At 43.1% G+C, this 15,364-nt stretch overlaps 1 protein-coding gene across 1 annotated transcript in view; it reads left to right on the top strand.

Moving 5' to 3' along the window:
- The window catches only part of LOC307179112 (large ribosomal subunit protein uL18-like), a gene marked incomplete at its 5' end in the record, with an annotated part of 28,830 nt that extends 17,452 nt beyond the window's left edge, over positions 1-11,378 (top strand). The window contains 3 exon segments of the mRNA XM_079907886.1: positions 1,417-1,543; positions 9,434-9,655; positions 9,658-11,378. Of these exon segments, the coding sequence (XP_079764012.1) occupies positions 1,417-1,543; positions 9,434-9,655; positions 9,658-10,481 (1,173 nt within the window). The 3' untranslated portion in view covers positions 10,482-11,378.
- Between the last annotated feature and the right edge of the window lie 3,986 nt (positions 11,379-15,364).

Raw genomic sequence — 15,364 nt, 5'->3', positions numbered from 1 at the left:
GTGACCCTTCCCACCACCACTACGACATCCTCCCTGATAGAGAAAATGCAAAACCTGAGTGACACCCAGAGGACTACAGACCCCCGTAACCGGGACCCTTATGCCTCATCATGGAACCTCAGCTCTTTGATCTGCTAGACAGCCCCTGGTCTGGAAGCAACCACGGTCCTGAAGACCCAGATCCCTGTGTCCCTGTTCACTTGCAGTTCATTTCTCATCAGCAGCATCTCCTGCCATATTCACACAGTTAACAGTATCCTTCTTCTCAAGTGCTCATCAACACACTCTGATATTAAAATGTACTGTTTAGAAAGAAAAACAGGGATTTTTCTATTAAAACTCTTTGCCTTTAAGTTTTAGTGCTGTGTGTCATATTTCGACCTATGTGGACTTTCTCATGGATGTTTTGTGTGATTAGAAAGAGCCTGATTTCAGTAGGTATGTAAGAATATAAACTCCACCAGTTCTCAAGAAGCTTGATGACTTTCCAAAACGGTTTAGAGGGATGGCTTTTCCAAATCTTGGTCCTAGTTACTGAGGCTTCTGTTCTGTTGCTCTCCAGGAAGAATTGGACAGGACAGGTATTGTTTGAGAATAATTAATTTTTATGGAAGACCTGTATAAGATTTGCACCAAAGCAAACAGTGATAACAGTACAGTACCCTGCCCTTTGCAAGGAAATCCCTCTCATGGCCAGGACTGATTTCACCCTACCAAGGATTAAACTGTTTAATTGGACTTCTGGTTAGGCCTGGGAGAGCCTGCATTCCCCATTCCCGAGGGCAGAAAATGCTAACCAGACACCACTGATAGTTCAGGAGATGATTTTCAGAAGTGCACGAACAAAACAACAGTGAAATCTCAAGAACTGAACAGAACTGAAATGGGACTCGCTGGTTACATCAGGGGGAAATATTTTGGCCTGGAACTAGTAGATTTTTAATACCTCTCATTAAAAAGAGAGATTAGCAAGCATTAAAGAAAGAACAAGCCTGGGGCTAGAACCTTTGGCTGGCAACAGTGTCTCATTAGAGGGGGATTGAAAAAAAAATACAATGAAAATAATACAATGTTTAACAATTCTTATTATGGCAAATGGTACAAGGATTACTTTTTAAGTACTTTTGTTGTGGAAAAAGAGTGAATTGGTTTAAAGACAAATATTAAGGAAACATTAGTACCCAGGGTCCTTTGAATATGTCCTGAGGGATTCTGATGTTTCCCTCTCATCTACTTTCTGTCCCTTTACTTCCAACCCGAGGGTAGAGAACAAACATGGGGAATTTTGACTCTCCTGAAAATTCTACACGCAAAAGAACAGTGGTCTCTTGGACGGTCCTTTCACTCTTAGAATCATGGCTTGTTTTAATTGGAGAATCTCAAAAGTTCCTTCAGGCTGTTCCCACTCACTTTTAGATGCGATTCCTGGGGCTCAGAGAGGTCATCGAGTTTGCCCAAATTTACAGGGACAGTAAGCAGCAGAGCCAGTACGAGGGCTCAAGGCTCCCTGTTCACCATCTGCTGAGTAAAGCTACCCAAGCAGGTCTGGGGCAATATGCCGCTCTGCTCAGTTCCAAATCCACTTTCTTCCTGTGAACTCCAGCCTGTAGGTACTGGCCAACTGGGGGAAGAGAAGCCTCAGCTTGCCAGCTCTGAGGCAGAGACCATCTGGTGCTTGAGAAAGACACGTGTGATGATGAACTCGGGAATGAGGCGACAGCAAAGCCACAGGAGACCCTGCAGTTCCGTTCTTCCAAAGAGCTTGATGATGCTGTCTTCCTCCCCAGGCCATGGGAGTCTACTCTGTGTTTATCGTTCCCATAGCCCAGACCCAGGGTGGGCCTTCTGTGACTGCTTCCCAGCCCCACCCTGTCTAAACATGCAGCCCCTACCGAGTTCTCCTCGGTTGTCCCAGCAGGACTTGTCTAAACCCTACTGCTGATAAAGCCAAAAGCCATTGCAGTGAATGCCAGAGGCGTCTGTGTCATTTTCTTTAGATCTGGCCCCACCGATGGTTAAAAGCTGACTTACTTTTTAACAACAACAGCAACAACCATTTCAAATGAAAAATGGCCATAAGGAAAATTATTTCCTGGTCTCACTTGTCCAAACAGGCATTGGTCCACTTCGAGGGACACGTATATGATTGACTCATGGATCTTGTGTATATATTCAGATACAGAACATTGCAAAGATGGTGCTAGCCTCAGTGCTCTCCCTTTGGGCTTTTCTTTTCTTATATGGTGATCAGGACAACTGAGTGTTTTGTAAAATAAGTGCTTTGGTGTCACTGCAGGAAAAGCACGTCGATCTGTTTCCGATTCACTAGATCAGTAGGAACGGCAACTAAATTCTGCTAGAACGGCACCTGAGATGGGAGCATACAGCTTTTTGGAAAGGTATGTTAAGGGTATTCCCTCGTGTACCAGAATTCACTCTCAGCAGTCTTGACCAGCACTCTCTTAAACGTAGCAAACACCAGACGAAGAATCATTTGGATAAAGAACTGTGAGAAGACAGCTTTACAAGAGGCGGAACAATCCTGGGCCTCTGTCCTCCTCTGCTCTGTTGTGCGGCTTCCTCTTGCTCTTTCATTCTTCAGGGAGAAATCTGGAGGAAAGTGCCTGATATAGAACGAAAATTCTAACTACGCTGTGAGAGGCTGGTCAAAGATCGTTTCCTGATGTCACCTGGTACTCAAGCAGAAGGCTTTTGATGCACAAGCTCAGGGGCAAAGACAGCACAGCCGTCAAGAGCGTGGCTTGGAAGTCAGGCCGCCTTCACTTGAGAATCCTGGCTCTGACACTAACCAGTTCTGGATCTGAGGCACTTAACCTCCTCAAGCCTTCATTTCCTCATCTTCAAAAGGGAGACCATAACAAGATCTTCCTCAGAGGTTGCAGAGTGGTCATATAATACCCTAGAATGGGCCTGACGCTAAGCTTTTGCGGTTCTGACATGCGCATGTCAATAATAATAAAAACTGTCAGTAGTTTTTGTGCACGCGGCAGACTTTGCTCGCCATGATGTAAAGAAACAGGGTCCTGCGTTCTCTCTCTTGCCTGATATATTTGAAATAGAATGAGTAGAATTCTCATTCCAGCCCCCCTACTAATTCCGAATCTTTACATTGGGTAAATTACTTCCTCTTTATTCACCAGGACTCTCTTGGTTGTAAGTAACAGAAACCCAACTCAAACCAATTTAAAAAGATAGGATTTATCAGATCATGCAACTGGGAAGTCCAAGGACCGGCTGCAGCGCTATGGGATGTGGAGATCATGAATGATTAAACTCTGATGACCTGCATTTTTTGATGTCTTGCCCCATCCCCACTGTACTCTAACTCTTGGCTGTGTTTCTCTTGTGGCACATGGATTCACTCCTACTGCACACAAGCTTTCCTTGCATGTTTTAGGCTCCCAGATAATTCTGATTCATGCCTTCTAATTCTGTATCCCCAAAGACAAAACCCCTTTTCTTTCAGCCCTAGATGAACGAAGTCCTAGGGAAGAACTTGGAATGACTCAGCTTGGGGCATGGGACTAAGCCAATTGCCACAGTTAGAGAAAAGTGGTTCTAATGGTTGGCTGGGTCTGCATTATATGCCCAACCAGGTCTCAGCTGAACCACAGTGAGTGGAGGTGAGCATATCCATGGAAGAAAAGAGGGTGCTGAAAGTAAAAACTAATTGTATCCTTTCACTCAGAGTATGAAATTCTCCACTTTGAAGAATTTATTTCTACATGTTGATGGTTCTCACTGGGGGCACATGCCAGAACCTCAGGCAAGGAATTAAGTATATTAATTTTCAATCTTTCCTTTATTTTCTCAATTTTATCGTTCTTCATAACTCAGAACTTTGTGTATCCTCCCCAGTCAAGAGTTCATTTGTTTGTTTGTTTTCAACTGAGACCCACTGAGCTAGAAGACTGTTTGCTATGAGAAAGGAAGAAATGACTGTCACTTGTGTAGACCCTGTGTCTGAACCATGTGTTCAAATTTCCACCCTGACTTAATTTTCACGCCCTAAAGGAGCAGGGAACTGGCCTACAGGGCTCCACACAGTATTTTGTGGCCTATTTTCAAGCCTGACCCCTCTCCTACCACCGCAGAGCGTTTTAAGTGAAGGGAACGCAGAGCACGTGAAATTGTATAAACAACTATTTCCAAGAGACAAATTTGGGATGAAATCTGGGCCCTATTGATTACAAGCTGTGTAAGCTTAGATAACTTATGTTACCTGTCTGAACCTCATCTTCTTCTGGTAAATGGGGGTGGGGTTAGCTATTCCAAAGGCTCATTGATAAGACTAGAGAAGATACTGGAAAGCATATTTTCTGTTCCAGACAAGATGGATTAACAAGATTTACCCACCCACTTGAAACAAACCGACAAACAAAATACATGGAAAAAGTATTTTCAAGGCATTGTACACCAAGTGACAAAAGAGAGTGATCTCTGAGAAGAGGGAGAGAGATGAAGCTAATGCTACCATTGCCCCAGCTTGTTTCTGACAAGGGGGATCCCAGGTGAAACCTTTAACTCTTTGAGTTGGATGATTGAACTGAGTGTCCAGGGAGATCAAGGCAGCTAGAGTGTGCAGACCACCATGACTAGCATATAGAGGGCAGAGTTTTGGAGAGGAAAGAGCTGCACTTAGCGAGAACCCCAAAGGTCAGCAGACAGTCCTTCTTGCATATTCATAATCATTATATGCCTGTAAGGAAACTACCCCAAATAAGGCAAAGAACCAACCAAAAGGGTTAAAGGGAACATTGCCTGGTACTTACACAGGGCCAGGAATAATGTCTTTTTCCCCAGGGAGAATTCATATTTCATGGGGCATCAGGGAGAGTACTCAAGAAGGTCTTGCTTCATATATATATATATATATATATATTTATATTTATAGACCACAATGAACTTCTAGAGATGAAATCATCTATGGTGTATAAGATGAAAAATACACTGGATGAGATTAGACATCATAGCAGAAAAGATTAGTGATCATGGAACTCTAGCAATAGAAACTCTTCAAAATAAAACTCAGAGAGGAAAAAAAAAAGAATTAGAGAAAGAAAAGATTATCAGTGTGAACTGAAGGACAATTTCAAGTAGCCTAATAGATTTGTGATTGTATTCTGTAAAAAAAAAAAAAAGAGGACAGATGGGGGAAGAAGATATTTGAAGCAATCGCGGCCAGTTGTGTTTTTTCCCAAACTTAATGAAAGCTATACCCCTACAGATCTGAGAAAGTCAATGTTTCCCTAGCACAAGAGACATGAGAACTAGACAAAGGCACATCACAATCAAAACCTGCTTAAAAATCATCAAAATCGTAAATAAAGTCTGCTTAAATCAGTGGTAGACAGAAAATCTTAAGAGCAGTCAGAGAAAAAGAGCCATGTTATGGACAGAAAAACCAAGACAAGGATGTAGGCAGATTTCTCACTGCAAACGATGCAAGAAGACAGTAGGGCCACCTAGAGCAGTAAGCAGCTCTGGCCTCTGTCTTGATGTTCTACCATCTACAAAGTTCACAAGGTTGAAGCTGGTTTCCCATCCATGGGGAGAGTAGAAAAGGAAGCAGAGCTTGCTCTAAGGGATGTGACTTGAAAAGTGTCCACCTGGTCTCTGTTCACATCCTGTTGGCCAGAACTGAGTCCCAGGGCCAAACTTGGCTGTGAGGAACTATACTATTAAGTATAGTCTCTGACCTCGGGGAGGACCACTGCTCAAATGAAAAAGAAGAACATGTTCATTGTGGGGTGATTCCAGTAGACAGAGTAGAATCATGGCCCTATTCCCATTTATTCTTTTTTCAAAAATTTATTTTATTGAAACACAGTTCATTTACACCCATTTATCCTTTATCCAACCCTCTATTTATTTGGCCAACTAGCAGATGTGTGGTTGCTCCTCAAGACTTAAAGCTCCATGAGGACAGGAACAAGGTCTATTTGGTATATTCCTGCCCAAGACTTGTTTATGTTTGTTTTTTGTTCTTGTTTCTTTTGTTTTCTTTTTTATTTTAGTTTTATACTGTTCCTCTACATTGCGTTTAACAGCCTCATTGAGATATACTTCACATACCATACGACTCACCCACTGAATTTAACCATATTTAGAGGATTATGCAACCATTACCATTTAGAGTATTTTTGTCACCCCCAAAGAAACCCCACACCCATTAGCAATCACTCCCCATTTTTCCCTCCACTGTTTCCACCCTGGCAACAAATAATCTACTTCCTATGTTTCAAATGCATGAAGTAGCATGAAATCTCAGTCCCCAGTGCCTCACATATGGTGGGAATTCAATAACTATGTACTGGGCTTACTTACAATCTTTTTGCTGTTATCATACCTTCTCAGCTTAAAGATTCTCCCCAAAGATTTTTTGAAACACATACTGTTATTTGGTGGACTTTATCACTTTTCCTAGGAGCCCAGAATAAACAAATAAAATCCTACTAACAGGCAGCTGGTAAGTATTTCATTTTGTCTCCATCACAGACCTCTGTGAAGGGAACAAGTGTAGCTCCCATTTTACAGATGAGAACACTAGAGTCTGGCTCCGCCTCTAGAGCTGGCTGATTTTGAGAATTGTTAACCCAACTTGCTCAACACAGGTCTGTCTGAATCCTCAGCTCTGGCCAAGCAAAAAAAACGCAAAAACTGTTAAGTCGTATGTCTTAGAAAATGTTGTCTGAACAGGGCTCTTAACAGGTGTGCGACCTGTTACATAAACAATATTTGTTTTTCAACCGAACCATTACAACCTGCTGTCTGATCTGCCCGCCAACCACCCTCCTATCAGGCATTCTGTCTGTGCCATCATTTCCCCCAAAGTGACATAAACATCCACACCAACACTCAGAAAAACTGGACATCTTCACAGACAAGAATTTTTCTGTGCCTTAAACTGTTTCCCAGCTTGCTCTCACAGCTGGCAAGATGCCTCTGTTCAATCGCTTGATATTCTGACTTTTCTTACAGTAAACTCTGCAAACAACCAGAAGCACAGATGCCCTGCCCTTTCTAACCGTGTGCGACCTGGGCACGTGGAAACGGGAGGGCATTCAGGGTTCTGCTTTCTCACAGAAGGTCTTCACAGTTTGGATCTATTTGCTTTATTGTAATATAGCCACTTAATGTACCAAAATGAAAAGAAAACTTGTTTAAAGTATCCGTTTCATAGCTTCTGGTCCTTGCCCTGAGCCACGAATTTGCCAAATGTTGCTGTCTGCCCTGTCTCTCCTTACTAACTGGTCCTTTCTTCAAGGGAACAATGGTCTTTCTTTCCAGACACCTTGTGGAAAGGATGGATGAAGCGAAGTGTGGCTGGTGAGGGCAGGAGCTGCCTCAGAGGTTCGGGATGAGTGACAGGATGGTGAGAACGTCTCGGAGGAGGGCCCTGCAGACCTGCTCCTGGAGACTTTGAAGTTTGGAAGGCATGTGGAAGGCAGCCAGGGAAATTCAGATACACTCACCACCGCTAATGATTATTCAGCTGCATCTCAGAAAGACACAGTTTGGTGGGGGTGATGGCTGTTGTTTCCTTTTGCTGCCTTTGCGGGGGGTGGAAGCCAAGGAAATGTGGGGCAAAGATGCAGCCTTTAGGGGACTGGAGGTAAGAAGTCCTGCAGCTCACGGAGCCTATTGTTCAGATATGGCTGAACAGTCTGAGATGGGCCATGCTGTGAAGTAGAACCTGATAAGAAGGAAAAGACGCAGCCATTGATGAATGGGTGGAGAAGACGGAAAAGTGAGGGCAGACACTATGGACAAATGGAATTTTTGTGGGCTTAGTGATTTTTCAGTTCTTTGTGGGGCGGATAATATGAATCCACCAGAGTTCAGTGCATGCACAAGTTTTGTAAGATAATGAATATTAATTGTGATCCACCATGCTTTTATTCCACTGCGTGTTGACTTTCACTTCTTTTTAAATACACTACCAAAAGAGCAGATGAAATATTAGACCACTGTTCCCCTCAATGTAATTTTCTTGTAATTTTTTAACAGATGAATAAGTGTCTACAATAATAACTTCCACTGGTGGTTCTTCATGAGCATAATGTGTGAACATTTCTAGGCTGGAAAAGAAAACTTAGAGAGCTTCTAGGACAGTGATTTAAATTCGGGGTGCATGAATATTGTGGAGAGGGTGGAAAATGGGAAGGTACAGATCAGATCTTCCCAGGGGAAAATGCACACAAACACTTAGAAAGATTTTTAAATTATTTCACTGCTTAGATTTAATGGTGTTCAAACAATTTATTCTGTTTGGAATGTTCAAGGGGTCAAGCTGTTTAAGATTGTTACAACGTGGGTGATGCTGACCTAGTAACAACTTCTCATTGACAGGTAAACTGATACCCAGAGTGACTAAGGGAGGAAAGGTAAGGCAAACCAGCCAGTGCAAGAGGCAGAGCTGAGACTTGGAATTACTCTGATTCCAAACTCAGTCCCCTTTTCAGGATATTCGTGTATTTGGTGGCTACGTGTTTTGGTGTTTGTCCTAATCTGCTGAAGAGAGGAAAATGGAGAGCCTCTGGACGGCAGTTGATGTGCTACAAGACATAGTAAGTGTTCAGTAAATGTGATTTGTTTGTGCTAATCACTGTGCTATGCAGTGTGTATTTATCATCTCATTTAAACCTCATAATTATACTCCAAGTCTGGTACCATAATCACCCCCATTTTGCAGGTGAGAAAACTGAGGTTACGAGAGGTTCAATATTTTGCACAAAGCCATGTGGTTAGCGTGTGGCTTACTCAGTACTATGCTCATGGCAACTGGATGCAGAACACACACTCCTAACTGGTGGACATACAAATATCTAAGATCACAGCTGTTCCTGTTCTCAAACAACGTAGGCTTCAGCCCTGGTAGAATTTGACCATCATTCCTTCTCAGTGTTCCAACAGTCGCAGGGACGGCCTCGGCATGTAGTAAGCTGAACATCACAGAGGGGAATCAAGTAAGTGTAGAATGTCCACTGGGAAAAGATGTCTCTGATCCAGGGTGAAGCCACTGACCTACGTCTTTTCCAATATTGGATGTATATGAGTCTCAAGACTTACTGTCCGTGCCTTGCCTCTCAGCTTTCGATCCACTGATTTTGGTTTTCCCACTTGTATCTCTCAGATTATGGTGTCTATTGGTGTCACCAAGGTATCTATGGTCCTGACCATACTGCTAAGCTGCCTTCATAGGGTATGTGAATTCCACAGAGAAGGAATTCTGAGAGCTTAGTGTTTCTTTTCCCAGTGAGTCAGGCAATAAACATCATTGAAAGAGCTACACTTTTGCCTGAGCCGCAGCTGGTATAACAGCATGACCTGGACTTGCTGATGGATGCCGAGACCATACAAAAGTGACGCATCTATTTTTTTCCTCCCCGGAGCTGTGCTGGTTCTGCAGCTCAGTGGTGGCTAGGGCCTCTGTTCTACAGGACGGGGTTTGTTAAAGTTGTCAAGAATAAGGCCTACTTCAAGAGATACCGAGTGAAATTTAGAAGACGGTCAGAGGGAGAAACTGACTACTATGCTTGGAAACGATTGGTGATCCAAGATAAAAATAAGTACAACACACCCAAATACAGAATGATAGTTCGTGTAACTGAGATAACGTTGGTCAGATGGCTTAGGCCCGTATACAAGGAGATATGATAGCTTGTGCAGCTTGTGCTCGCAAACTCCCGAAGTATGGCGTGAAGGTTGGCCTGACAAATTATGCTGAAGCATCTTGTACTGGCCTGCTGCTGGCACGCAGGCTTCTTAATAGGTTTGGCATGGACAAAATTTATGAAGGCCAAGTCGAGGTGACTGGAGGCGAACACAATGTGGAAAGCATTGATGGTCGACCTGGTGCCTTCACCTGTTACTTGGACGCAAGGCTTGCCAGGACTACTACTGGGAATAAGGTTTCTGGGGCCCTGAACGGAGCTGTCGATGGAGGCTTGTCTAACCCTCACAGTACCAAACGGTTCCCTGGTTATGATTCAGAAAGCAAAGAATTCAATGCTGAGGTACACCGTGGAAAGCACATCATGGGGCAGAACGTTGCAGGTTATATGTGTTACCTGATCGAAGGAGAGGAAGCTGTTTACGGAAAACAATTCTCTCAATACATAAAGAACAAAGTAACTCCAGACATGATGGAGGAGATGGGTGAGAAAGCTCAGGCTGCAATACGAGAGAATCCAGTGTATGAGAAGAAGCCTAAGGAAGAAATTGAAAAGAAGAGGTGGGACCGTCCCCAAATGTCACTTGCCCAGAAGAAATATCGGGTAGCTCAGGAGAAGACAAGCTTCCTTAGAGCTCAGGAACTGGCTGCTGAGTTAATAAACCAAACCACAATTTCTATGAAGATTTTTCAGATAAAGACAGTAATAAACTTAAAGAACAAGTTAAAAAAAAAAAAAGGGATGAATCTTTGCTTGGAAGTTACCTGCCCCATAGGAACCTAGCAGCATCCTGAAAGTGCAGATTATCTGAACAGGTAAGGACTTGCTTATCAACTGAAAGTCACCTTCATTTTGACATATGAGAAAAACCAGAGAAAGCAAGCAAATTGATCTATGTCACACAGCAAGTTGGTGGTAAGGCCGGCACTAAAACTTTGGGATACCTCTGAGATCTTCATGGCTCCTTCCATCCATCTGACCTAAACTTGATGGGATGAGTAAGAGTTTTTTAGGTAGCCCTGTAGGAAAGACAGAGGCAATTTAGGAAAATGGCCCAGACATAGGAGAGGCCATGTGGAGATGAGAGAGAAAGCCTTCCCTTCATGTGTATGCTAAAAACAGAGATGGAAAAAACTGAAAAAGTAGAAACACTGGCTACCCCAGAAAAACGTTTGGGAGGTGGGTCTCTTTAGGAAAACTCCTACACAAAGGAATCCATAGAAATGTGGTCAATCTGGAATAACTGCCTAAAAGCAACCTAAAATATCTAAGGAGCTGTCTATCTAGCTTGCCCTATCTCATTCCATATCAGTTTGATCTTCCAAGATGGTTGCTGGCATCAAGAAGAGAGTGAAAAACCGTAAGTAGGGGAGGGCCAGGGAAGCACAGCATTCCCTTAAACATATTCCTTTATGGAGGCAGCTCAAGGGTGCGGTCAAAGACTTGTATAATTTAGTGACACCAAGAGACGCCATAATCTGAGACAGACAAGTGAGGAAGCCAAGATTAATGTCTCAAAAGCCAAGAGGCAAGTTATAGGAAATAAGACCCATGATCCACGCAGGCTCGCACCATAGGTTTGAGATGTTAGTGACTTTATCTGAAGGTGCAAGAGTCCTTTTGACTGAGCCCATCCTTATATATGTAAAAGGCCCATTTCAAGGGGGTCCAAAGACCACCATGATTGGAAAATATGCTTCATGTGGTTAGAGTGGTAATAGAACAGACAGCTCACTGTCCACTCCGAGAAGTCCTGTAGACCTCAAGGAACTGACAAAGCTCTGTGGTCTCGCCATCAAAGCCATGGCACGATGCCAATAAAGCCAAAATGAAGAGTGCAGAGTGCCAGAGTGATCACATGTCTCTGAGGAAAGAGTGAATGGATTTACTTTCTCTCCAGCATCTATCTCTGCCTAGACATGTTCATTTTTCTGGTTGTTTTTTCTTTTTCCTCCAAAAGATTTGCTTCAGGTCAGCTGGAGAGAGGAGTTTTGCTTAACTCAAGATCTGGCATGGACAACCACAGTGGAATAAATTTTGAAAGACCCAAAATGTGGGGTCTGGAATGACTGGCCAAAGTGACTGAAATTGTTTTCCACAGAAAGCCAGTGACTACTCAAAAGTTATTAGGAAGTCTAGGCTGCCTACAATTATCTGATGCAAATAATTATTTGATGCATATGCAAGGAGCCACACAGGTCCCAATTTTCAATAGGTACATGCTGTGATGGGCTGGGCTATGGTGCCCAGATATTCGGTCAAACATTATTCAGGATGTTTCTGTGAAGGTGTTTACTGGGTGAGATTAACAATTTAAAGTGATGGCCTTTGAGTAAAGCGGATGACGTTCCATGATGGGAGTGGGCGTCATCCAGTAAGTTGAAGACCTTCATAGAACAAAGGCTGACTTCCCCCAAGTAAGAAGGAATTCTGCCAGCAGGACTGCCTTTGGACCAGAAGTGCAACTCTTCCTGGGTTTTCAGCCTGCCAGCTTACCCTGCAGGTTTTGATTTATCAAGCTTCCACAGTTGCATGAGCCATCGCCTTAAAATAAATCTCTTGGGGCTTCCCTGGTGGCGCAGTGGTTGAGAGTCCGCCTGCCGATGCAGGGGACACGGGTTCGTGCCCCGGTCTGGGAGGATCCCACATGCCGCGGAGCGGCTGGGCCCCTGAGCCGTGGCTGCTGAGCCTGCGTGTACGGAGCCTGTGCTCCGCAACGGGAGAGGCCACAACAGTGAGAGGTCCATGTACCGCAAAAAAATAATAATAATAATAAATTAATTAAATAAATAAATCTCTTGATAGGTAGAAAGATAGATAGAGGATAGATTAGATTGATAGATGATAGATTAATTAGATAGATTAGATGTATGATGAAAGAAAAAGAAGGAAGGAAGGAAGGAAGGAAGGAAGATATACGCCTACTATTGGTTCTGCTTCTCTGGAGAACCCTAATACACACACACACACACACACACACACACACACACCACAGTCATACTACATACCTACTACATGTCAGGCAATATGCCAGATTATTTATGTCTGTTCAATTCCCATAAGTACATTACAATCTAGATATTATTCTCTCCATTTTATCGGTGAGAGAATTGAGACTCAGAAAGATTAGCTAACTAGATCACAGCTTACAAGAGACAGAGCTAGGACTTGAACTCAAGTCCATCTGACCAAGACATTTGTGCTCAATTCCCAAAGTGATGACAAGTAACCAGGCAAAATGAAACAAATTAAGTGGCAGAACATGTGAAGGGAGAAGACCCACAAGTGTGGAATCATCTCCCAATAACAATCAGCAGCAAAATCATTTACAATTGGAAAAGACAGGCTGCTGGAAGAGACAGGGCTGCCCTGGCAGAGGTAAGCACAGTCCAGACCGCTCTCTCTCTCTGGCTCTGCCCATTCCCCGAGCTGCTCTGATGGGTTTTAGCTGATTCCAGACGTGCCCTGGAGGGAGAGAAGATTCATGGCAGCCCAAAAGGAGGACAATTAGGTTTCCCATTAGCTTCCTTCATGAGTTCATCACTGACTGTTTCTCTTTGTTGCAGTATTTTCGAAAATTATCCCAGACAGGTTTCTGGAACACATGGGACTTGGAGATTTTTTTTTTAATGAAGGACATTCCACTGAGAGCAAGCCTCAAGACTGACTCATCAGAGGAAGTGTGTTCTTGGGGTAATGCCGATGGATATGAGCAGCTGAATCCCAGCTCTGCAATTTTAATCTGGGTGAACGTGGGTATGCGGCAGCTCCCCAAGTTCATCCCCGGATCTCCAATGCCTAGCTTAGAAAAGGATGGAAGAGGACTCTTAATCGGCCCCACTTCCTCTAGTCTTCCTTTCTCTGGCCATGCTCGTAGCTTTCCCCCAACACGTTTTTCTGCCAAAGGGAAACCTTTACCAGTTTTGACTGGCAGCTAATCTTGACGATTCCTTTGCTTAGAGTGCCCGAGGATGACGTCATAGGGGCATTTTCGTACCTAGAGACGAGCATTTGATTATTTGAGGATTTGTATAAACCTCTCCATTCTCCATCAGCTTAGATAATCCAGTGTTGACCAAACGGTTGTCTCCCTTGCTCTCTATGCTGTGAACATTTATTTCCAGCTTCCCCCAGATTTTCCACGGATGTGTTTGCAACCCGTATGTGTCTCAGCATCTCCAACTTTGACTCTGTTTTGTTTTTATTTCTCCCTTTGTATGGTCTTTAAGTGGTCCCCGATGGTGTGCGTATGTGATTTCATATCAAGAGAATGGTGTGGCCATAGCAATGAAGCATTAGGGTGTATCATAAATCAACCACAGTTTGGGGAAACGATAACACGTGGGATTTATAGGCTATTTCAGCTCTGATTTCCATATAGCTATTCTCTGATTCACAATTATTCCTGGAGGAGTAGAAAGTAAAAGAAAGTACAGTGTGGGTGGTAGATTTCCTCCCCAGAAATCCATGATAGTCATCATCTCCATATAGAAGAGCACATACTCATGCTTTCCAAAGGATGAATGTTATCCATGGCAACTGGGAAACTGTCAGAGCTGGAAGAAGTGAGTCAACTAAATAGCATTTTCCCTTGACCTGGGTAAACCAAGACTAATTTTATATATTTGTCAAGAGAATTCGAAAATTGCCAATAATTTACGGCAGGGTAAAACCCCTAGATTTTAACCTAATCTATCAATATGTAAATTAAATATATAAAGGTTGATGATCAATGTTTGTTTACGTTAAGTGAAAGCAGAATATGTGCGTGAGTTTACCGAAAGGCAGTTCTTTGCACACACACACCACTTTGGGCCTATTAGCCTTAGCTTGGGGGCACCATAAAATTTATCTTCCAAACTGGGATATTTCTAAGAGTGAAGGGAGGTGCTTTTAATTATTCCAGTCAACGGGGGTAGCCCCTGGCCACCTGGCGCCTGACTGTTAGTCATCGTGATCTCCGTGTCACCTGCCCCTTCACTAGACCCTTCAGAAGCAGGGCTCAAGGTGCCTTGGTTTCTTTTAGCCAGAGGCCATTTTCTTCTCTGTTAGGGGCTAAAATACGTTTGTATGAAATAAAGGACACACTGATGCCCGAAATAAATTCACCCAGGTGCCTGGTATAAGATAGGCATTCAATGAAATATATTAATAATTATAATTTTAAATATTAAATTAAGTATACCCTACCATGGCTTAGAGGGCTAGCATCTTTTGCAGGTGCTCAAACTCAGTGACTTGGGCAACACTTTCAAATGTTTGATTTTCATTTTCTTACTGGAGGTCTTTTTGTTTTTCAAATGTAATCTTACCTAGAACCCCAATATATAAAAGCGATAAAAACAATTACGTATGCGTTATTGGAGAAAAGCTCTCCAGCATCTGCAGTACTCCCAAAAGACAGCTTCGGAGCCAAACACTTCACTTGGAGCAAAATTCAAACTCTACAAAGCTAAATAAGCCCTGATTAAAATGTTAAGACATCAACTAAGCATGATTTGGAGAGAGAATCCCAATACTTTGGGCGAGTTCAGAAGTGCATTACGGGTGAATTGAAAAGAAATACCTGGCATTCACTAGGTTTTTGGTTTTCTTTCAAGTTCAATGCGTACAATACAGCAAGTTGAGTCCTGAGTGATTCCTTCAACTTCAGAGACAGAACAGAA

This window comes from Stenella coeruleoalba (assembly GCF_951394435.1).
Source record: "Stenella coeruleoalba genome assembly, chromosome: 20".
Classification (NCBI taxonomy): domain Eukaryota; kingdom Metazoa; phylum Chordata; class Mammalia; order Artiodactyla; family Delphinidae; genus Stenella; species Stenella coeruleoalba.
This window is presented reverse-complemented; position numbering and strand designations above follow the sequence as displayed.